The sequence below is a fragment of the Nilaparvata lugens genome, chromosome 2, assembly GCF_014356525.2.
Source record: "Nilaparvata lugens isolate BPH chromosome 2, ASM1435652v1, whole genome shotgun sequence".
Lineage (NCBI taxonomy): Eukaryota > Metazoa > Arthropoda > Insecta > Hemiptera > Delphacidae > Nilaparvata > Nilaparvata lugens.
In genome coordinates, this window is record NC_052505.1 from 69253501 (window position 1) to 69272463 (window position 18963).

Below are 18963 nucleotides of genomic sequence, written 5' to 3' on the forward strand. Positions count from 1 at the left end.
AATAGACACGCTGGGAAGTCAAACCTCTGAAACCAACATGTATGACGTCATACTGGGGCATTCCACGTTATAATGGCAGTGAAGAAAGATAGGAGAAAAACGTTGTAGAGTCTCTTAAATTGACTCCATTTTGCCACTGAGAGTATACAGCTGTTACTCAATTCATCCGATAAAATTTGATATATTTGACTAATATTAGATCAAATTTTATCGGATGAATTGAGTAACAGCTGTATACTTATAATCAATTTCATGTAATATTAATTGAATTTATCAATGAAATATCGTTTCTCGTTTTGTTTTTAATTTGATCAAAACTTTGCTTTGGGATCAGATTTTTATGTTCATACAAATCTGAAATAGCGGCTAATTAAAAAAAAGTGATACACCAATCTGAACTCCAAAACAACAGAAATAAAGTTGCTCGGTAGGTATTCTATTTCAAATTCTCTTGAAAATAAAAGCAAAATAGAAATCCTATTTATAATAAGATAATTTGAATGAAAGTAATTTTGATATAACCTTTCAATTTCATCTATACAAAACAAACTACAATGTAAACAAACTCTACCGAAAAGTTTTCGACGACACGATGGGGCGATATGGCAGTAGAGATGTTGGCTTCATCGACTTTCAGTGTGAATATACAATGGGCCGTGTCTATTCTATATCTGGTCTATGGTTTCAATACGTTTTGTAAAATTTATTATTCATTTTAAATAACTAATAGATTTTTATAATAAAGTATAATTTATGTTTATGTTTCTCTTTTATAATATAAATCCAATATTTATTTTATTTCTATCAATATCGACTTACATAATTGAAATATCGATACAATTGATTCTATTATCATTCATCGATATTATCGAAATTACTTGGCGGCCATTTTAAATAATGCTTCAGTGTCTCTAATGAAACACTTCAGAGAAGCACACAACTTATCCGGTGAGCACTCTAATGTTCTTGTGCCTCTAATGTAAGGAAAATGTTTATATCTTGTTCTGTCGCGAAATAAATTGTAGGTCCATGAGGATCTATACACTGAGATGAAACGTGAGGAATTTTGATTGAAATTGTTCATACATCATTGTTTGAAGAAACCATTAAATGAGATTATAGGCGATAATTTAATAACCGCTTACTATTGGTAGAGATTCATCTGAAACATAATTCAAATATTTTCTGATAAGATGACTCATGGTAATTATAAACCGAAAAAGTTTCACTTTATAAAAGTTCAATGTTTGGTCCATCCAATGGCTCATCTTGACTCTAATGTCTTCTATTGCTACAAATGTGGCAATATTGGCAATTAGCTGATGGCTACCAATGTAATGTTGTATGTTGTGCAGGTGAATGCATCTCCAGCTGTGTTGAACTTCGAGCACCATCGCCACATCGGTCATCACAACTATCATCACCACCCTCATCTCCACCACAGTTCCAGCGCCAAGCGCACCGCCTTTCATTTTCCTATTCTCCTCCGTCCTCAGGATAGGTATGTACTCTTTTAGCTTCTTCTGAACTTATTTTACGCAAATAATTAACGAAATTGTGACATCTCGAGCACATTTATTTATTCATTCATAAAATATACGTAGAATTCAGTTAAAAACAACAGGCATTCACTGAAAAGCATCCTAATTTAGAATAGACAGTCTGGAGTTTATGTAAATCTTATGCCTATACTGATTACAAGAGCAACATTTGTATGTAAATAGCATAAGAGAATGGAATTTTCTTTTTTCTTGATATTGTAATGTAAAATTATAAAATCTAATTATGTTATTAATATTACGATGTATATTAGTATCTTATGTTATCCAACATTCTAGAGAGATACACCATCCCTCATCACAAGCTTTGCTTAAAGGGGGATGCAACAATATTATTTAGAATATGATATTTTATGTAAATATTCATTATTTTATGAAGAATTTGTATTTTATGTTTGTAAGTATGAATTGTATATTAATTTTTTGTTGACATTAATAAATTGAAATTGAATTGAATTGAATGCTTTTATAGCGAGGAACACCAATTCAAAATTGTGTTTAAACATTTGTGATTAAAGCTTATGCTTTTATAGCGAGGAACACCAAAGCAAAATTATAATTAGATTGTAGACCATTTATACAGTTTGCAATTTGTTGATTATTGTTTTTTTAATGTCCACTCTGTGTGATGTTCTCACTAGATGAACAACACAAACGAACTACAACCAAATAAATGAGGGAAAATATATAATATTCCATGCTGATTTGATTCTGTATAATTAAATAACATAGAAAAATAATATACTTTCGTTTTGCATTTGTCATGGCATGCGTTCTCAAGTCTCTATTTTGTTTATATAGATATTTCTATGAATACAACTCCTTTTTTTACCCTTTCTACACCCTTAGGCCTAGACCACATTGAGCGTTTTTTTTTTAAAGTTTAAGTTGGTTGGATGAATCATCAATTAATGTGTATATTTTCTTATTGAAAGTAATGTTTTCATGCATTTTTTTGAAATTCTCATACTCTGTTAAGAGTCTCTGATATTAAAAACAAACATAACCATTCATGATCACTAGAAATTATAACTAGATAGTTCATAGCTGTATCTTTTATGTTTAAGGATCAGGAGATTGGATATTTGTGGTTTGATGAAATTCTAGAAATTGTAACTACATTATGTTATATAGTTTATAGCTGTAACTTATGTTTTAGCATTAAGATATTTGAATATCGTCGGTGTTTCGACGTGGTCTTATTTTGATGATTGCAGACGCTACAGCAGAGGCTATAGCTCAGATGCGGGCCTGAACATGCCTTCACTGCGCATGCCGACCAGCCACAACGGAAACCGCAGCTCAGTCAGCAGCGAAGGCTTCTGCGAGAACGACGAGAACCCCGTGCAGGAGGAGACTGACTCGCAAGAAGGAGGTCAGACATTCAAACTATTCAATCCATCTAAATTATAAATTTTCAGTTTGTATATTTTTGGACTCGAATTGTTGAAGTAAAGAAACATAACATACTTTTTTACTCTTTTACTGATCATGGATATGATTTATCGAAATGTTTATATACATTGTTATATATTCGTATGCTTATCTATAGTGAGGTCCACGTTATAATGGCAGTGGATAAAGATAGGAGAATAGCGATGCCGATTCTCTGCATTAATTTATTATATTTCTACACTATGGAAAACATAATTGGCATCGTTGTGGACCTAGAAAAGGATAGTACCACCGGCTTTGTCGAATAATAGACAAGGATAGCAAAACCAAAGTTGATCAAATACTGTCATTATAACGTGGACCTCTCTATAGTATGTGAACTTCCATTGTCCTGACCTGTGTAAAGAGCTTATCACTTGATGAACGTTTACAGTGATATAAAAATTTAATCTATTTTTCGATCTTTAGATTTGCTATTTTTGTACAGTAATATCATAGAGAAAAGTCATCTAAAACTTTGCTCTATTGTATTTAAGTGTATAAGCCAGTATATCTGTATTATACATAAATAAAGTACTCAATCAATCAAGCAATCAATCAATACTGTGCCGTTATTGCACTCTCACCCAGCCAGAACAGTAATAATAATAGACAGTAATCGACCGTAATCGGCTTGAATTAACAAAAAATTGGCTTGAAATCTGGAACTTAAACAACTTATATTATGGGATATCTTCTTATTCTATCTTTCCTCTATAGTAATATACACCTTTAATTTTTTACCTTATATTCTCTCAACAAATTAACGTAACGAGATTGCCATTTAATGATGTTATGAATAGCTATTTATAAACCACAATATATTTTTTGGACTTCAGATGTCTAGTCGATTACTAGTTCAAGATGATCCCCCATATCTAACTAAAGACGTTTTACGTGAGAACGACGCTATTGTAGTAAAATAAAATAATAAATAAATAAATACAAGTATACAAGTTTACACCATTAACTTTTCAACAGTATTTAGTTATTTCTCTATTCAACATGGGTTGCTAAAAGTTGTCATGTTCAGTTGTAGTTATCACATCTTTCTTGGGAATCTAGGTTTATGAATTGAAATAAAAAATTCTATTGTTGGCATAAAACAAATTGATATTATGATAATTTCCATAGTTGGCATAAAAATATGAAAATGAAACAATTTATATGAAATCTGAAAAATAATAAAGTAATATTCCCATGGAAATTGAAATAGATGGGACCCTCCTCAACCGGCCCCGCACTCTCAGACGTTGCCAATTCGTAAGGGGTATTATAAAAATATTAATTCAATTCTCATTTATAAACAGCTGAGGACAACATTGATCAACTTTTATTTGACAACGTTGCATGTACTCTCATCGGACTAGTTTCGTGCGGTTGACTAGTAATTCTTTGTAATAAAACAATATTCATGATTAATAAAATTAATAAATTGTATAATAACATTTTTAGCAAGGTAGAAAAGGATTTTTAGATAAATTTTTCTACATTGCTAAAAATGTTATTGTTAATAAAATAATTTGATGGGTGAAAAAAATTATCTGTTAATTTGAGGTTAAACCAGTTTTTGAATGTTTGCAGGTGGAAGCGATCTGTCGTCATCGAGCGGCGAACGTGTTTGCCTGGACGATTCAAGCTCAGTGTTTGCGTCCGCCTCCGCGCTGAACTGCCCCCCCAACAAGGGCTCGGGAGGCGGCACCAGCTCCACTCCTCAGCCGCACACCTCCTCATCGTCATCGGCAGTTGCCGCCTCCTCTGCCTCCTCCTCACCATCGTTTGTCTGCAACGACGCGCCGCCTCCGCAGTCCACACAGCCCCAGCCCCAGCCAGCCCACGACAATCGAAGCCACATGAAAGATAGCAAAATTAGTAAGCCCACTTGTTCTACTCCACTCTGTCCTATGTTATAGTAGACACATACAATACTTGCAGAATTATTCCAGTGTTCCGGTACGGGAATCATAAGACAACACATTATTTTTGAAAGATATTAATAAGCAACAAACTTCAGAAATGGGCTCTGGTTTACCTCAAGGCCGCCTCCTGTTCCGAATGCAGTATAATTTTATTGTAATATTTACTGTAAACAAATAGAAAACTGATCAATTCATTACGTCAAGTTTTCACGGTATCAAGTTTTTGTACCAGGCTAATCCGTTGCACACTAGTTGAGGATTATTTATTCAGTTGATAATATGACAATTATTGCTTTTGGGCTGAAGCCTATTGAAACAAAACTTCTTTTACAATAAATACGAACAAAAATACAAAATAATGCCGGGTGATCCCAAAAGGACTTTACAACTTTGAAAATTCATATAAATCTTATTAAACAAGGTACACAGCTGGTTTTGGTGTTGTTTTAAAGGAAAACACTTCAAGTTTTGACTCGCGTAGTCCGCTAGTTCCTGGTCGCGCCGCACAAGCGCTAGCGGCAGTTACTTCAAAGATGGCCGTAATGCGCCAATTGCATGGCCCCCTCGTTCCCCAGGCCTAACACCGCTGGATTTTTCTTGTTGTGTTTCATAAAAGATCTGGTGTACGTATCTCCTTTGCCAGCCACTCTTCCTTAACTTAGAGCAATGATTTGTGCTGCTGTTGAGCAAGTTACACATGAAATGCTAGTGTGAGTGAGGGAAGAAATCGACTATCGATGAGATATCAGCAGGATAACCAACGGAAGTCGCATAGAAAATCTTTAGTATAAGATAAAAAAACTTGAAGTGTTTTCCTTTAAAACAACATCAAAACCAGCTCTGTACCTTCAAATAAAAACAATTTATTGCCACAGACAAACACTTTACAATTTGTATCGGTCACGTCAATATTACAAACTATATTAGAGATCATACAACAATAGCAATTACCTCAACATCTAGAATAGACATCTAGACATTGAAATATTCATCTACACTATAAAAACAATTTTTTGTTAAAAAGTTCTTGATTCTTAGTTTAAATTCCCTGAGCGTCAAACCTCGAACATTTGGTTGTTTTAATAAGTTTTATATGCATTTTGAAAGTTGTTGAGTCCTTTTTGAATCATCCGGCATTAGGCCTACAGCTACAGAATAGTAATTATAATAAGACGAAAAATATATACAATAGCAAATGAAAAAAAGAATAAATAAAAGGTTGATGTTAAAAAAATTAAAATGATGATGAAGAAATGTGTAAACATACGAATTAGATATTATACGGGATTAGGGAGAATGGGTTGGTTGAACGTTAGTTTAGAGAAGGGTTAGTGGTTAGGTTTTTTTTCAAAGGCAATATATAGGCTATGCTAGTATCATTGTATTATGTACGATTATTATTTACTTTATGCTAGTATTATTCAGAATTATTCGATAATTTAAAAAATAAATATCCTGTATCCACTAGACTTTTTGAAAGTAACAAGTAGTGAAGTTGCCAACTCGGACTGGTTCAGTGAAAATGGTTTGTTTTGCAGTGCCTTGGCTGTCACAGGCGGAGAGTGACGCAGGACCCAGTCGAGTGGTGGGAGTGGTGGAGGGAGGAGTCAGCCGCCGCCTCTCCAAGGACGACTCTCTCTCTTCCTCCAACTCGGACTCGCAGCAGTCGGGCGACGAGTACAACGTGTACTTCTTCGACCCGAAGACAATGGGGCCCTCCAACGGCACTGGCAGGGGCCAATCGTCCGATTCCAATGCTAAGCAGGTGAAGACTATTACAAACATAATGACACTTACTTTGACCGCTATTACGGTCCTATATACAAGGTGTCCCATGAAAAGTTGCAACAACTGAAGACCATAGATTCTACATGCAATTAGAAACAAAAAATGTTCAGTAACATTTTCTTACAGACCCTGTACAGGATCTGTATAATAAGTAAGTTCATATTTTGCCAATACAAAATTTCCTGAGGTCAGTTCGGTTACTTATTATACAGACCCTGTATATCGACCATAGTTTTTGAGATATATTGGAAAAATCGATATTTTTGAAAAACGTCAATAACTAGAAAACTATCCATCAAAATCTAATTCTAAGGATATGGTTGGAAAGAGCAAGAATTTTTTAATTGTTATTTTGTTTGACTTTTTTAATATTTCATCTGAATTTGGCTTGACGAAAATTTAGCCTACTCGACGAATGTACTTTTTCAACTTTGAGCGCTCATAAAAAGTTCAAAAACGTCAAACAAAGGATCAAGTTATAGGAATATTATTAGAAATTTCTTCCTCTTTACAACAATATCCTTAGAATTAGATTTTGACAGATGGTTTTTTAGTTATTGACGTTTTTTTTAATAACATCGAAAAATAGATAGATCTCAAAAACTAAGGTCGATATACGAAATTTATACTGGTCATTTTGTTTTGCAAATTTCATTTTAAGTTGTCTTTTTTCTTTAGGGCTACTTTCAATATAAACATATAAATCAAAAGGGTACACAGATTTATATTTTCATTCATGTAAAGACTATGGTCTTCGGCTGTTACACCTTTCGTGGGACACTCCGTATATAATACAAATCCAAGTTTGTAATTTTTCGTTTTCTCGATGTTTTTGGATGAAGAGGCATCATTTATACGTGTATGCCAGTCGAAATAGGAATCGATTTAATGACTAGTGCAGCTGAAGAATACTGAAGATGCAACACCCCCGATCATTAGGCTTCGCCGTCTCGTCAATTCAAATCTTGTTTATTACTGAAACATGTGTTGAGATACAGCATAATATAGAATGTAAATAGGCCGCTGACCTGACAGTTGATTTAAATTTACATGTAAATCTGTTTTGAAGAGCACAATTATAGAATCAATCTCTATATAATACAAAAATGAATGTCTGTTTGTGTGTTAGTTTGTTTGTTCCCTATAGACTCGAAAACTACTTGACAGAACGGCATGAAACTTTGGGAATATGTTGTGTAAATATTGGGGATGGTTTCTGACCAGAAATTTTAATAGGGGGTCTAATGATAATTATATATTGATCCATTTAACATACCTATGTTTTCGAAATTCTCGGCCGAGTGGCTAACGTAGAACAGGAAGATCATCATGATTAAAGATCATGTTGTGATGATATTATTTAGCATCTAAACTTACCAGCTGTAATAAACACGTAACTCTGTGATCAAATTGTTTATTGGTATTAAAACGGTAGCACATAGGAAGTCCGTATTGAGATTTAAATGAAATTTTTATTGTCAGATAAATTTCATGATTCACCAAATAAAGTCAAGTGTGACATGAGATACATTGACATTTTGGCGATACGAAGTTCGCCGGGTAAGCTATTAGTTAATATTATCGAAATAGAATATATTATCAATCTTTAATAACCAGAATACTCCTGCAATCTGATCGTAGAAGTATTCGCATAATATATTGATTTGATTGTAAATACTTCAGATAGAAAATTCTACTGAATTTCAAATTTTAGATTGTGTTTGCCCTTTTTGGGTTTCAAGTGCAATGTGGGTGCGAATGATTCCAGCTCACTATTGTAATTTTTATTTTGCAGGACACGTGGAACGAAACTGAATTGGCATTAGAGAATATGAAAGGCTCTACAGATCCGTATGAGATCCTTTTCGCCAGAGCGGAAGGCCTCCACGCTCATGGCCACAGCAAGGAAGCGTGCACCCTGGGCGTCGAGTTGGCTGAAAACCTTCTTGCCAATCCTCCTGATCTCATGATCGAATTGCCCCCAATCCTGAGCAAAGGAAAACGTAAAAAGGTACCGTACATTCAACATATCTACTAACACAGAACAATATAATCAACATTAACAATATTTTCCGTAATTCCTAGTTGTATGGAAGAGTGTTCTTCAGAATAGATCCCGATTCTTGACCCATTTGGTGATAATTTACGCAAATTTTGTTTTAATTCTATGCAAGCTCATCAATTTTAACTGTCACATTATTTTTACCCCGCTCTTTTTCTTCTATCAACTTTTTTCCAACCTATCTCTTTCAAGCAACTTTTTTCTGTTTTCTTAATCAAGTTTTATCTTAATTTTTATTATCAAGTTATTATTTCTAAAACAGTTTTTTCTCCAAGCAACTTTTCTTCTTTCCTTTATCTAGTTTTGTTTTTTAATTTTAAGCTCTCAATAATTAGCCTATTTCTAAATCATTTGTGTCATACTTTTTGTGTAAATGAGGTTTGTTTTGGCGTTTAGCTGTAAACCTCTTCGAGTTGTACTTTTTCATGTAATGTATTCTCAATAAATAAATACTGTCCTTCCATTACTAAAATAATGGTGACTTTACAAATTAGTTTGTATTGTAGAAATTGCAAGTACAAGTTACATTTGCAACTACAATGTTACATAATTTTTTTATTGCGGATGATGCTCACATGAGCTAATTATACTTCATTATACTACATTCAACTACAGTTATATTTTAGTACAATTGCATTTATAGTTAAAATTTCTAATATTGTAATTATATTGAGTATTTGAGTGAGACCACAAAGAGAGCAAACTCCAATCCTATAGGTTTCTAGAGATATGCGATCTAGATATGGTTTATAAAAACCCATGGGGTCGCAGATCGCTCTCTGTGTGTCCGCACCCTTGATTGCTCTAATAGTAATATTGTAGTTGCAAAATGCGCTTTCACTTATGACAAAATTCGAATTGAAAATAGGTATTCTCCAACATGCAGCATGTCATCTAAACAATCATAATAATTTTTTGCGTATTATTTTCGGCATGCTAATGATTATAGCCTGGTTTTTACTAGTAGAGTTAGTGGTCGATTAATTGGCATACTAACTCTACCGAGCTAACTTTACTTACTTGGTCGAGTAACTGTTTTCACTACAATTGAGAATAGTAGGTAAAGTATGTTGTCTAGTGAACAGAACTAACCTTGAAATGTCAATACGGAACACTAGAATGACTACTATCTAGAGACTGTTTTCATTAGTATAGTAGTGGTTGAGTAGAGTGAGAACCGGTGGTGGGGGTAGGCAAGTGGTAGAGTACTAAAGCCTGGTTTTCATTAGTAGAGTTAGTGGTCCCTGGACAAGTACTAACTATCTTGTCAACTCTCCCAATGAAAACGTTTATGGTAGAGTAGATTCATGGTAGAGTACTAGTTTTTAGTAGAGTAGAGTGGGATAGTACTCTACCACTTGCCTTCCCCCACCACCGCTTCTTACTCTACTGTACAACTACTATGCTAATGAAAACAGTCTCGAGGTAGTAGAGTAGAGTCACTCTAGAGTAGGGTAGAGTACATTACATTTAAGGTTAGTTCTGTTCACTAGACAACACACTACCTACTATTCTCAATTGTAGTGAAAACAGTTACTCGTCCAAGTAAGTAAAGTAGAGTTAGTATGCCAGTTACTCGACCTCTAACTCTACTAGAGAAAACCAGGCTTACCCCACTCTACTCTACTAAAAGCTAGTACTCTGCCAAGACTCTACTCTACCATGAACGTTTTCATTCGGAGAGTTGGGAACTCTAGTCGTACTATTTGTGATATTTTTCAATATTCCTTCAATTTAGTAGAAAACTAGTAGATTCGATGAGAAAATGTTGATACGTTTACGCCAATATAGATTTATTAAATTTTCATATCAATGTTTGTTATTTATTTAAACTCCAATGGTACAGCATAAATTTAGCAAAGACAAATATAACAATAGAAAAACAAATACAAGCAAAAAGTAAATGAAGTTGAGTAATAGTTATTTGTATATCTAGAGTGAAAAGTACGACTTTTTCTCCCTGTGGTGGGAAAAAGTTTGAAGCCCGAGGCGAAGCCGAGGGCAGCAATTTTCCTGAGGGAGAAAAAGTATTTGTCGCTCGTGATGTACACAACATTTTTCCTCCATCTACATTTTTTTAATGGAAACTCCAATAAAATCATTCTAATAACTTACGTATTGGTGACAATGATTCCTAACAACATAACCTAAATCTAAAACCTAAAAACCGGTCGTCTGATTGGCACTGCCGATTGCGCTATCTATCGGCAAAAGTTGTAACAATTATATCAGCTGGGCAGCTACCAAAAATGGCTGACTCCAGATCACGCGGTTCAGATTTGAATTGCAGATCAAAAATATTTGTTGGCTGGTATTTTGAATAGAATAAAATATTTTAAAAATTGTATAAATTTTTATCGTCTAATAATATTAAGAATATAATAATTATCATACAAACATATATTTCATGAGTTGATCAAATTTCTGGTTGTGGTATTGAATTCAGTTGACTCGATGACAGACACCTCTATTATGCTTTCTCATCTGAGCTTAGACTTTCTAACCTATTACAATGTAAGTTTCAAAATAGAGATGCTCCCCATGTTATTTAAATGGAGTCACTTTTACTCCCTAGGGAGTTTTTCTGTTTTTTACTACCGAGAGCGAAAAAGTGACACTTTAGTATTAGGTTTCAGGGAGTAAAGTAAGAACTTTAGACAGTAGGTGGAGGAAAAGAATATTTTTTATCAAATATAACCTATCTTTTGGAAATTTTACTTCTTATAAAATTTGTGAGTTGAGCAGTTTTGGGCAAGGCCTGTTGCTCTCGCCCAGTCATATCTATAGATTTGTGTTGATTTTTGATCAAATCTAATAGTTTTACTTTTGTTCTTGAGCAAGTACTCATGCAAATAGGAGGTGTTATTCTAATCAAATACATAATAAATTATTGATTAATATAATATTCAATTAAAACACGAACATTGCAAAACCCTGTTAATGTTTAATATGTATGATGCTTGTTGGTTAGTATTGTACTTTGAATAGTTGATAGGTTTTGTATGTGGGTTGCAGCAGCAGTTGAACCCAGCGTCACACCAGCTGAGCGTGTTGGCGTCGGACACACTGGCCAAGTGTGCCTTCCTGTGCACAGTGTTGGCCGAGAACCCCGAGTACTACCACCTTGCCTTCAGAGTCGGCCTGTTTGGCCTCGAAATGGCTCGGCCACCAGCCAGCACCAAGCCATTGGAGGTAAACAACTACTATATGTTCACTTTCTTGGTAAGGGCTACTTGTATTTACATAAAAATTAAAAAATCAAAGTACATTTTTTTTATTTCTCACATCATGCTGTACTTATAATGCAATAACAAGTGAGTGAGTAAAAATATTAAAAGTTATAATTATTATTTAATGAAAATCCTAAATAAATGCTGCAAATCACCCGGAAGACTTCTGCTACTGCAGACATTTACAACAGGGTTTACAGCTAGATGGAAATTCGATGAGAACTACTATCCAAAAATTATTTGCCAGCCCGGGAATCGAACCCGGTACCTTCCAATTGCCAGTCAGGAATGCTTACCCTTACACCAAACTGCAGCGCTATAAGAGATTGTCAGTTTGTTGGTGTAAGGGTAAGCATTTCTGACTGGCAATTGGAAGGTACCGGGTTCGATTCCCGGGCTGGCAAATAATTTTTGGATAGTAGTTCTCATCGAATTTCCATCTAGCTGTAAACCCTGTTGTCAATGTCTGCAGTAGCAGAAGTCTTCCGGGTGATTTGCAGCATTTATTTAGGATTTAAAAGTTACTCACTTGAAAATGACATAAGACAAAACATGTTGTGAGAAATAAAATAAAGTTGAAAAAAGGGTCCTTTGATTTTTAATTTTCATGTAACTACAGATTGCTATCATCGTCTGCTATACTATACTATGCTATACTACACTACCACAATCATAAGTATGAGCATAGTTAGTATTATCATTCCACGTCTTACTCCAATTGAATGCTTTTGTTGAAGAGCCCGGCCATACAAAGAACGATAACCGATCGTACAGAGAGATCGGGTCTTGTACAGTGAGACCATGTGCATCTTTGTCTTATCTTTGATAGTATATCTTAGAACCTTAATGACCACAGATCGCTCTCTTTGTAGCCGGGCCCAAAGTTTAAAATCTGAACTGATTTATCAATATGCGAGTTCCAAAACACATTTTTATGACAGTTGCAATAAACAAAGGCTACTATACCCAGGGTTCTATTGTATGCAAATTGCCTAAACATGAACTCAATGTTAATTGAGTTCAGATATGAATTTTGTCGTATATATTCCTTTGATAGCGTATCTTAAAATCTTAATGACCGCAGATCGCTTTCTTTGTAGCGGGGCCCAAAGTTTCAAATCAATCCAATTCAAATCTGAACTTTGTCGTATATATTCCTTTGATAGCGTATCTTAAAATCTTAATGACCGCAGATCGCTTTCTTTGTAGCGGGGCCCAAAGTTTCAAATCAATCCAATTCAAATCTGAACTGAATTATCAATATGTGAGTTCCAAAACACATTATGACAGTTGCAATAGATAAAGGCCCAGGGTTCTATTGCATACAAATCGCCTAAACATAAACTCAATGATAATTCAGTTCAGATTTGATATCCAAGATATTATCTTGGATAGGTTAATAGTGATAATGAGGCTGGATAGCTGAAATGAACAAAATATGGAGATTGGTAGTTACAGAGAAATTGATTGACTGGGTATTGATTTGTTTAAGCTAGTGTTTTGATTTTAATAGTAAATGATTGCTTGTATCGATGCGTTTTTCAAGTACCAATCTACATCGAAGTATTACCATCCTCAATGAAGTTTAAATTTTAATTCAAAACTGCTAACAAACACTGGAAAACAAATTTAAACTAGAAGATAATCCAATTGATTATTCATAATACAAACATTGCATAGCGAATAAAATTCAAATTTGATTTCATAACTTTAACATAGTACATTGGAACAAATTGAATTTATTGGACAGGATTTGCAATTGAAATATTTCGAAATTTTGTAGATTTATTAAAATATTCTATATTAATATATAAAAATATTTAATTTATAAATGTGGCCTTCAAATTATTACTGTAATAAGTTGAGTAAGGCTTTTTGGATCCCGTTTTACTCTAAACCTCAAAACTGCAGTTTCAATGCTTTCAAAATTAAACAATGTTTTACTCTAAGCCTTAAAACTGGAGTTTCAAAAACTTACAGTTATCCAATTTGTTGACTCGTCCATTCACAATTTGAAGTTCCTTTCTATAGATTACATTATCGTCCCTTTCTTCACATTGCATTATTATGTTGACTTCTTCCATGTATCACTTGAATTAAGTTTTTTTTTAAATAATGATGATCTTATTACAAAATTTTATTGTAGGCTATTGGTTTCCCAATAATTTATCTAACTTCCAAGAAGGGCTCTAATGCTAATTTCACTTAGATGAATAAAGCTAAATATAATATGCATTTCCACTATCAAAATTATTAATCAATCAATGTAATTTGTTGAATCACAGGTGAAACTAGCCAACCAAGAATCTGAACTAGTTAATCTACTGAAGCGGATACCTCTGGATGAGTGGGAACTGAGCATCATTAGAGAGAGAGCGCAACAGCTGAAGGATGGCACACTGCGATCGCGGGGCGAAGCGCTGCTACCCATCAACCTGGCTGGATTTCTCCTTGATGCTCTCATCACATCTTCAAGTAATTTTTTTCATTCTTCTACTTCTATTTCAGTACTATAATGTGGTGGAATTCTTCTTTTTTTCATTAATTTATTGTACAAAACACTATAATTTGTCAGTTTTATCTTATAACTTTGGTGAATGGTGACTAGAAACTTTGCCAAACTTTTCAAGTAATAAGAAGTGGTATGGAAGCATCTAAACAACTCATCTGTACGAGTATTGAAGGATTTGTCTTTAATATTTTCAAATCTCTGTATTATTAAAAAATCATATAAAGAATCAAGGCTCTCTAAACTTTGTAACTAATTATAATAGTTATTTTATCCAGAATGCCTTTATTTACAGTTACACCAAAACAATGAATATTCTAAATATTTGGGAGTCAATAACTAAGGGTCGGTTTCGGAGCTCGGGATTTAGCTCAGTTCTAGACGTCCAGAACTTATAAATCCCGAGCTCGGAAACCGGTTCTAAATCAATTACTGAAAGTCAATGTTTCTAAATGTTTCTTGATAGTTAATGATTTTTGAACGATCTGTGCTACAATATTCGTTAGTAGGCTACAAATGTTGTTGATCCCAACTCAAGAGTCTTGTTGATGAAAGTACTTATTCTGAAATTAAAGACCTTATATTTCATCAATGGAACTTGCATGAGTAGCCTAATTATTATGCTCAACGCCGCCTCCTAATTTCATTTTTGTTTTTCGACATCATGTTAGTTTGTTGAGTAATTTCAAACTTTCTTTGATAAAGCAAATCGAATGGAAAACTTATTTCTCTGAAGAGAAAAAGGTAATAGCTCTGAACATTTTTATTTACTAGATTTATTCCTGGTTTCTATAACTCTTCTTAAATCCAATGGACTATTAGTCTGCAGGTTTAATGGCTCCTTAGAATCAAATAAGTGATTTGGAAAGCGGCCCTGAATCGAATATATAGCCCGAAGTAAGTGAAGACTATTACAAAATACCGATTATTTCTTCATAATGAACCAAATGCTTATCTTGATAAAAGTTCTATGTTGACTGACCTCCATTACACTGCAATTGATGCAAGATGGATGCAATAAATGTTTGGTTATTTCAGATAATCGTGCCTATGCGCCTAATGGGCATCAGCTGTCGGACGAATCACTCGGCTTCGAGGCAGCAGTCGCCGCACTCGGCCTCAAGGCAAACATCTCCGAGGCTGACCATCCACTGCTCTGCGAGGGAACAAGACGCCAACGGTATTGTGAACACTTATTTTAATGTGAGGTTTAAAAAAGTCCAGAAAAATGCGTTGAAGCCCTCGCTTGTAACTTGTGATCAAGTAATTGAGTGAACATTACCGTTACTACTTCTCCTTCAGCTGACGATTTCAGTTGAGCTGGTATGCTCAACAATACCCTCGGAATGATTATACAAGGTGCACCAGAGAAACTTACTTATTTGAAAGGTCAATAAAAACAAAAGTACTTTAGTTATTGTGTTAATATTTTTTTATATGATAATACAATTTCCCAATTTTTTCAAGCAGTCTTGAAAATGACACCAGATGAATGGCGACCCCCATTGCGCATACACTGATGAACTCGATTTTTGAAGTTTGTATACACTCGTTGCAGTATATCAATCGGTAAGTTGGCAATCGCGTCGCGAATGTTGTTCTTGAGGTTGTCTATTGTCCGTGGTCGAACGACATAAACCAGCGATTTCAAATAACCCTATAAAAATCACATTGAGGAAACGCATGAGGAAATGAGCTGCGTCACTGAAAAAAAATCTCGTTCAGTCAATTCTTGAACAACAGCCAATTTATAGGGATGAAATTGAAGGTCTTCATGGAAAATTTATTGTACAGTAGAGTCAGAAATTGCCATAGCAGCTGTGTGTTTGCGAGCTGAACGCCGGGGAGAACACACAACTAACTGCCTCTCTCTTCCGATTTTTTCTGGAGTTCTGATGGTTCGTTGAAGTTCATTTCTGGGTTTAGCGACACTTCCACACTCTAGAAATGTGTTAACCCACGACAGAATCGAATCACGGCTAGGAACGAGTCTGTGAGGAGGAATTTCAAATCGAGCGCGGAAGGCACGTTGCGTAGCAATTGATCGACCATTAGGCAAGGAAGCAATCAACTGCGAAGACCCGCTACTCTCTAGACCAGAGCATGATGGCTACTTACTTGAGGGAGGATAAACTTGGGAAATTCACCCTCTTGCCCCTCTACACGACCAATTCACCGCGCGGGATTTTTTTCAAATGAGTAAGTTTCTCTGGCGCACTTTGTATTAGACACTTTTTATTTTTGAAAATACAATACTATTCAAATATAACATAAATGAACGACATGATTCAAATCCATGGTCTGGATTATTCTGATTCCATGAAAATATGATGAATGCAATCAATAAATCAATGCAACGTGAACTATTTCTCTTGACTCTTCACTGTTCATCATCAAAACCTAACATTCAGAGTACTGACCTGGCAGATTACGAGTCACGGCAACGGTCAGCTGATTACGACCGAGTATCGATCAGCTGATTACGTGTCGGCAAGATTCAACTCACATCGTAAAATGAATGTGAATTTTCACAAGGTAAAAGGAAAGGTTAGGGAGGTTAGGTTTTTGCTTTTAAATGGCAATATTATGTTGATATTATTAGAAATGTTCAATCAGTGTTCAGTAACCATCATCACAAAGAACGTTACATTCAAAGAGCTAATTGAATGGGAACGTTACCTTCGCATGCACATTATGGTGCTGTGTTAGGTTAAGATGGATTTGTCTCTTCTCTGATTTCAATAGAACAGCTAACAGAATATCAGTGGAATTCTGCGAGTTTTCCAGCCAGGGGGACTCACTAGTCCAATATGTACATCATACCATAATCATATTATTTATAAATAAATCATATTTATTATGTGGCTTGGAGCAAAAACTACTTTTTTTCAAAAATGAGTTTAATACACTAATACATCACTAATATCGATTATTTTCAGTTCCAGAAGTGCCAATGTCCTATCTCAAAGCAATAAAAAGTTATAAAATGTATACTACTAATGTCATGATTTAGTAACTAAATTATAAATAACTGTTATTCCACTCTTAAGAGTGCGAAAACTACCAATGAAGACATATGTTTTTAGATTGTCATTCATACTCCGTGCCAGAACTACCAATTTCGACTTCTGCACTTCTAGCACTCGCATTTCCGTATTGAAATGCCGTAGTTCGAAAATGCAAGGTGAACTTTCAAGCTGATTTGTGAGAAAGTTGATATTTTGACATAGGTAGCTCTTGCACCAAGCCACAGAATTTATTATTTGTGATTGTCGATGAAATAAATAAAAATAGATACCACTAAAATTCCATTCTGAATTTTCTTTCATCATCAATGGCTAGTGAAACTAGCGTAGATTTCTTCTAAAATGATGGTTTGTTGTAATTTGCAGGGGTGACCTGGCGCTGACTCTGTTGGTGTTGTACAAAGACAACCCGTGCAAGTTGGCGCGCATCATGGAGAAGCTGCTAGACCGCGACGTGCACCAGCTGGTGAAGTCACCGGTGCCTATATCCTACTACTCGAGCAATCCGCCCGTCAAGAGCCAGCACGGCTGTCGGCCGCCACCACTGCGCAAAGACACGCACCCTCACCCCCACGCCCATGCCCGCCCCCACCCTCACCACATGGACAACACCCAGCCACCCCTCATGTGTCCCTCGTCGCCGCCCCAGCCGCCCTATGTCGCCACCCTCGTTCTCGATCCCACTCTAGTGCTCAGTGAGTTGCATCAATAGTTATTTATTTGAATAATAATTGAAAATAAAATTGTATGTAGTCATTTAAAACTACTTCTTTTTTTCTTTCTCTCTTCTTTTCTCTCTCAAGTACCCCTTTTTCTTCTATGATCATATTTTTTTCCCTTTCCCTTATAACCTCTCCTATATAAAGTTATATACATGTTATTATAATTCCTTATATAAACTCCTTTTATAAATCAGTGTGATGCCAGAGCACAAACCTAGGTCTTGCTGGTCTGTCAGATTGTTATTTTTAGTTATTGTTATTTTTATTATCTATAAATCATACATTATATTCATATTTTGACAATATGTCTCTGTTGAATTCGGTTTTAAAGAATAAAGGAAAGGCTAGAGAGGTTAGGTTTTCGCGTTCAAATGACACTATGCTAATATTATTTGAAATGCGTTGATAATTCTAGATTACAACGAAAAGTGTAATTACTCGCACATTTGAGATATCGCACTTAAGAATGATACCCATTTCATTCACCCTGAAGCTATTTACTTAGTACAGTATAGAATGACTGCCTTTATTTTTCCTAGAGAACGAAGTTTGGGCGCAGTTGGCCCTCTCGTACACTTAACTCTCTATTACACAACATAACAATAAAAAAAACAATACAAATTAATCTAAGTATCTAAATTAATCTAAAAAGTATAATATAATGTAATTTGTCATGTTGAATAGATTGTAGGCTAGTTGAAGTGATGTTGAGTA

At 34.9% G+C, this 18963-nt stretch overlaps 1 protein-coding gene across 3 annotated transcripts in view; it reads left to right on the forward strand.

Annotated features, from left to right (window-relative positions):
- LOC111043945 (zinc finger SWIM domain-containing protein 8) overlaps nt 1–18963 on the forward strand; it is a 54475-nt gene that overhangs the window by 3122 nt on the left and 32390 nt on the right. For 2 of the 3 annotated variants that reach the window (XM_039421549.1, XM_039421551.1), the window contains exons 3-11: nt 1356–1501; nt 2777–2934; nt 4578–4865; nt 6451–6677; nt 8496–8711; nt 11778–11954; nt 14278–14467; nt 15540–15681; nt 17894–18222. In XM_039421549.1, coding sequence (XP_039277483.1) covers nt 1356–1501; nt 2777–2934; nt 4578–4865; nt 6451–6677; nt 8496–8711; nt 11778–11954; nt 14278–14467; nt 15540–15681; nt 17894–18222 — 1873 coding nt within the window. The remainder of the gene's footprint in view (nt 1–1355; nt 1502–2776; nt 2935–4577; nt 4866–6450; nt 6678–8495; nt 8712–11777; nt 11955–14277; nt 14468–15539; nt 15682–17893; nt 18223–18963) is intronic. The other variant, XM_039421550.1, reaches the window with a different exon arrangement.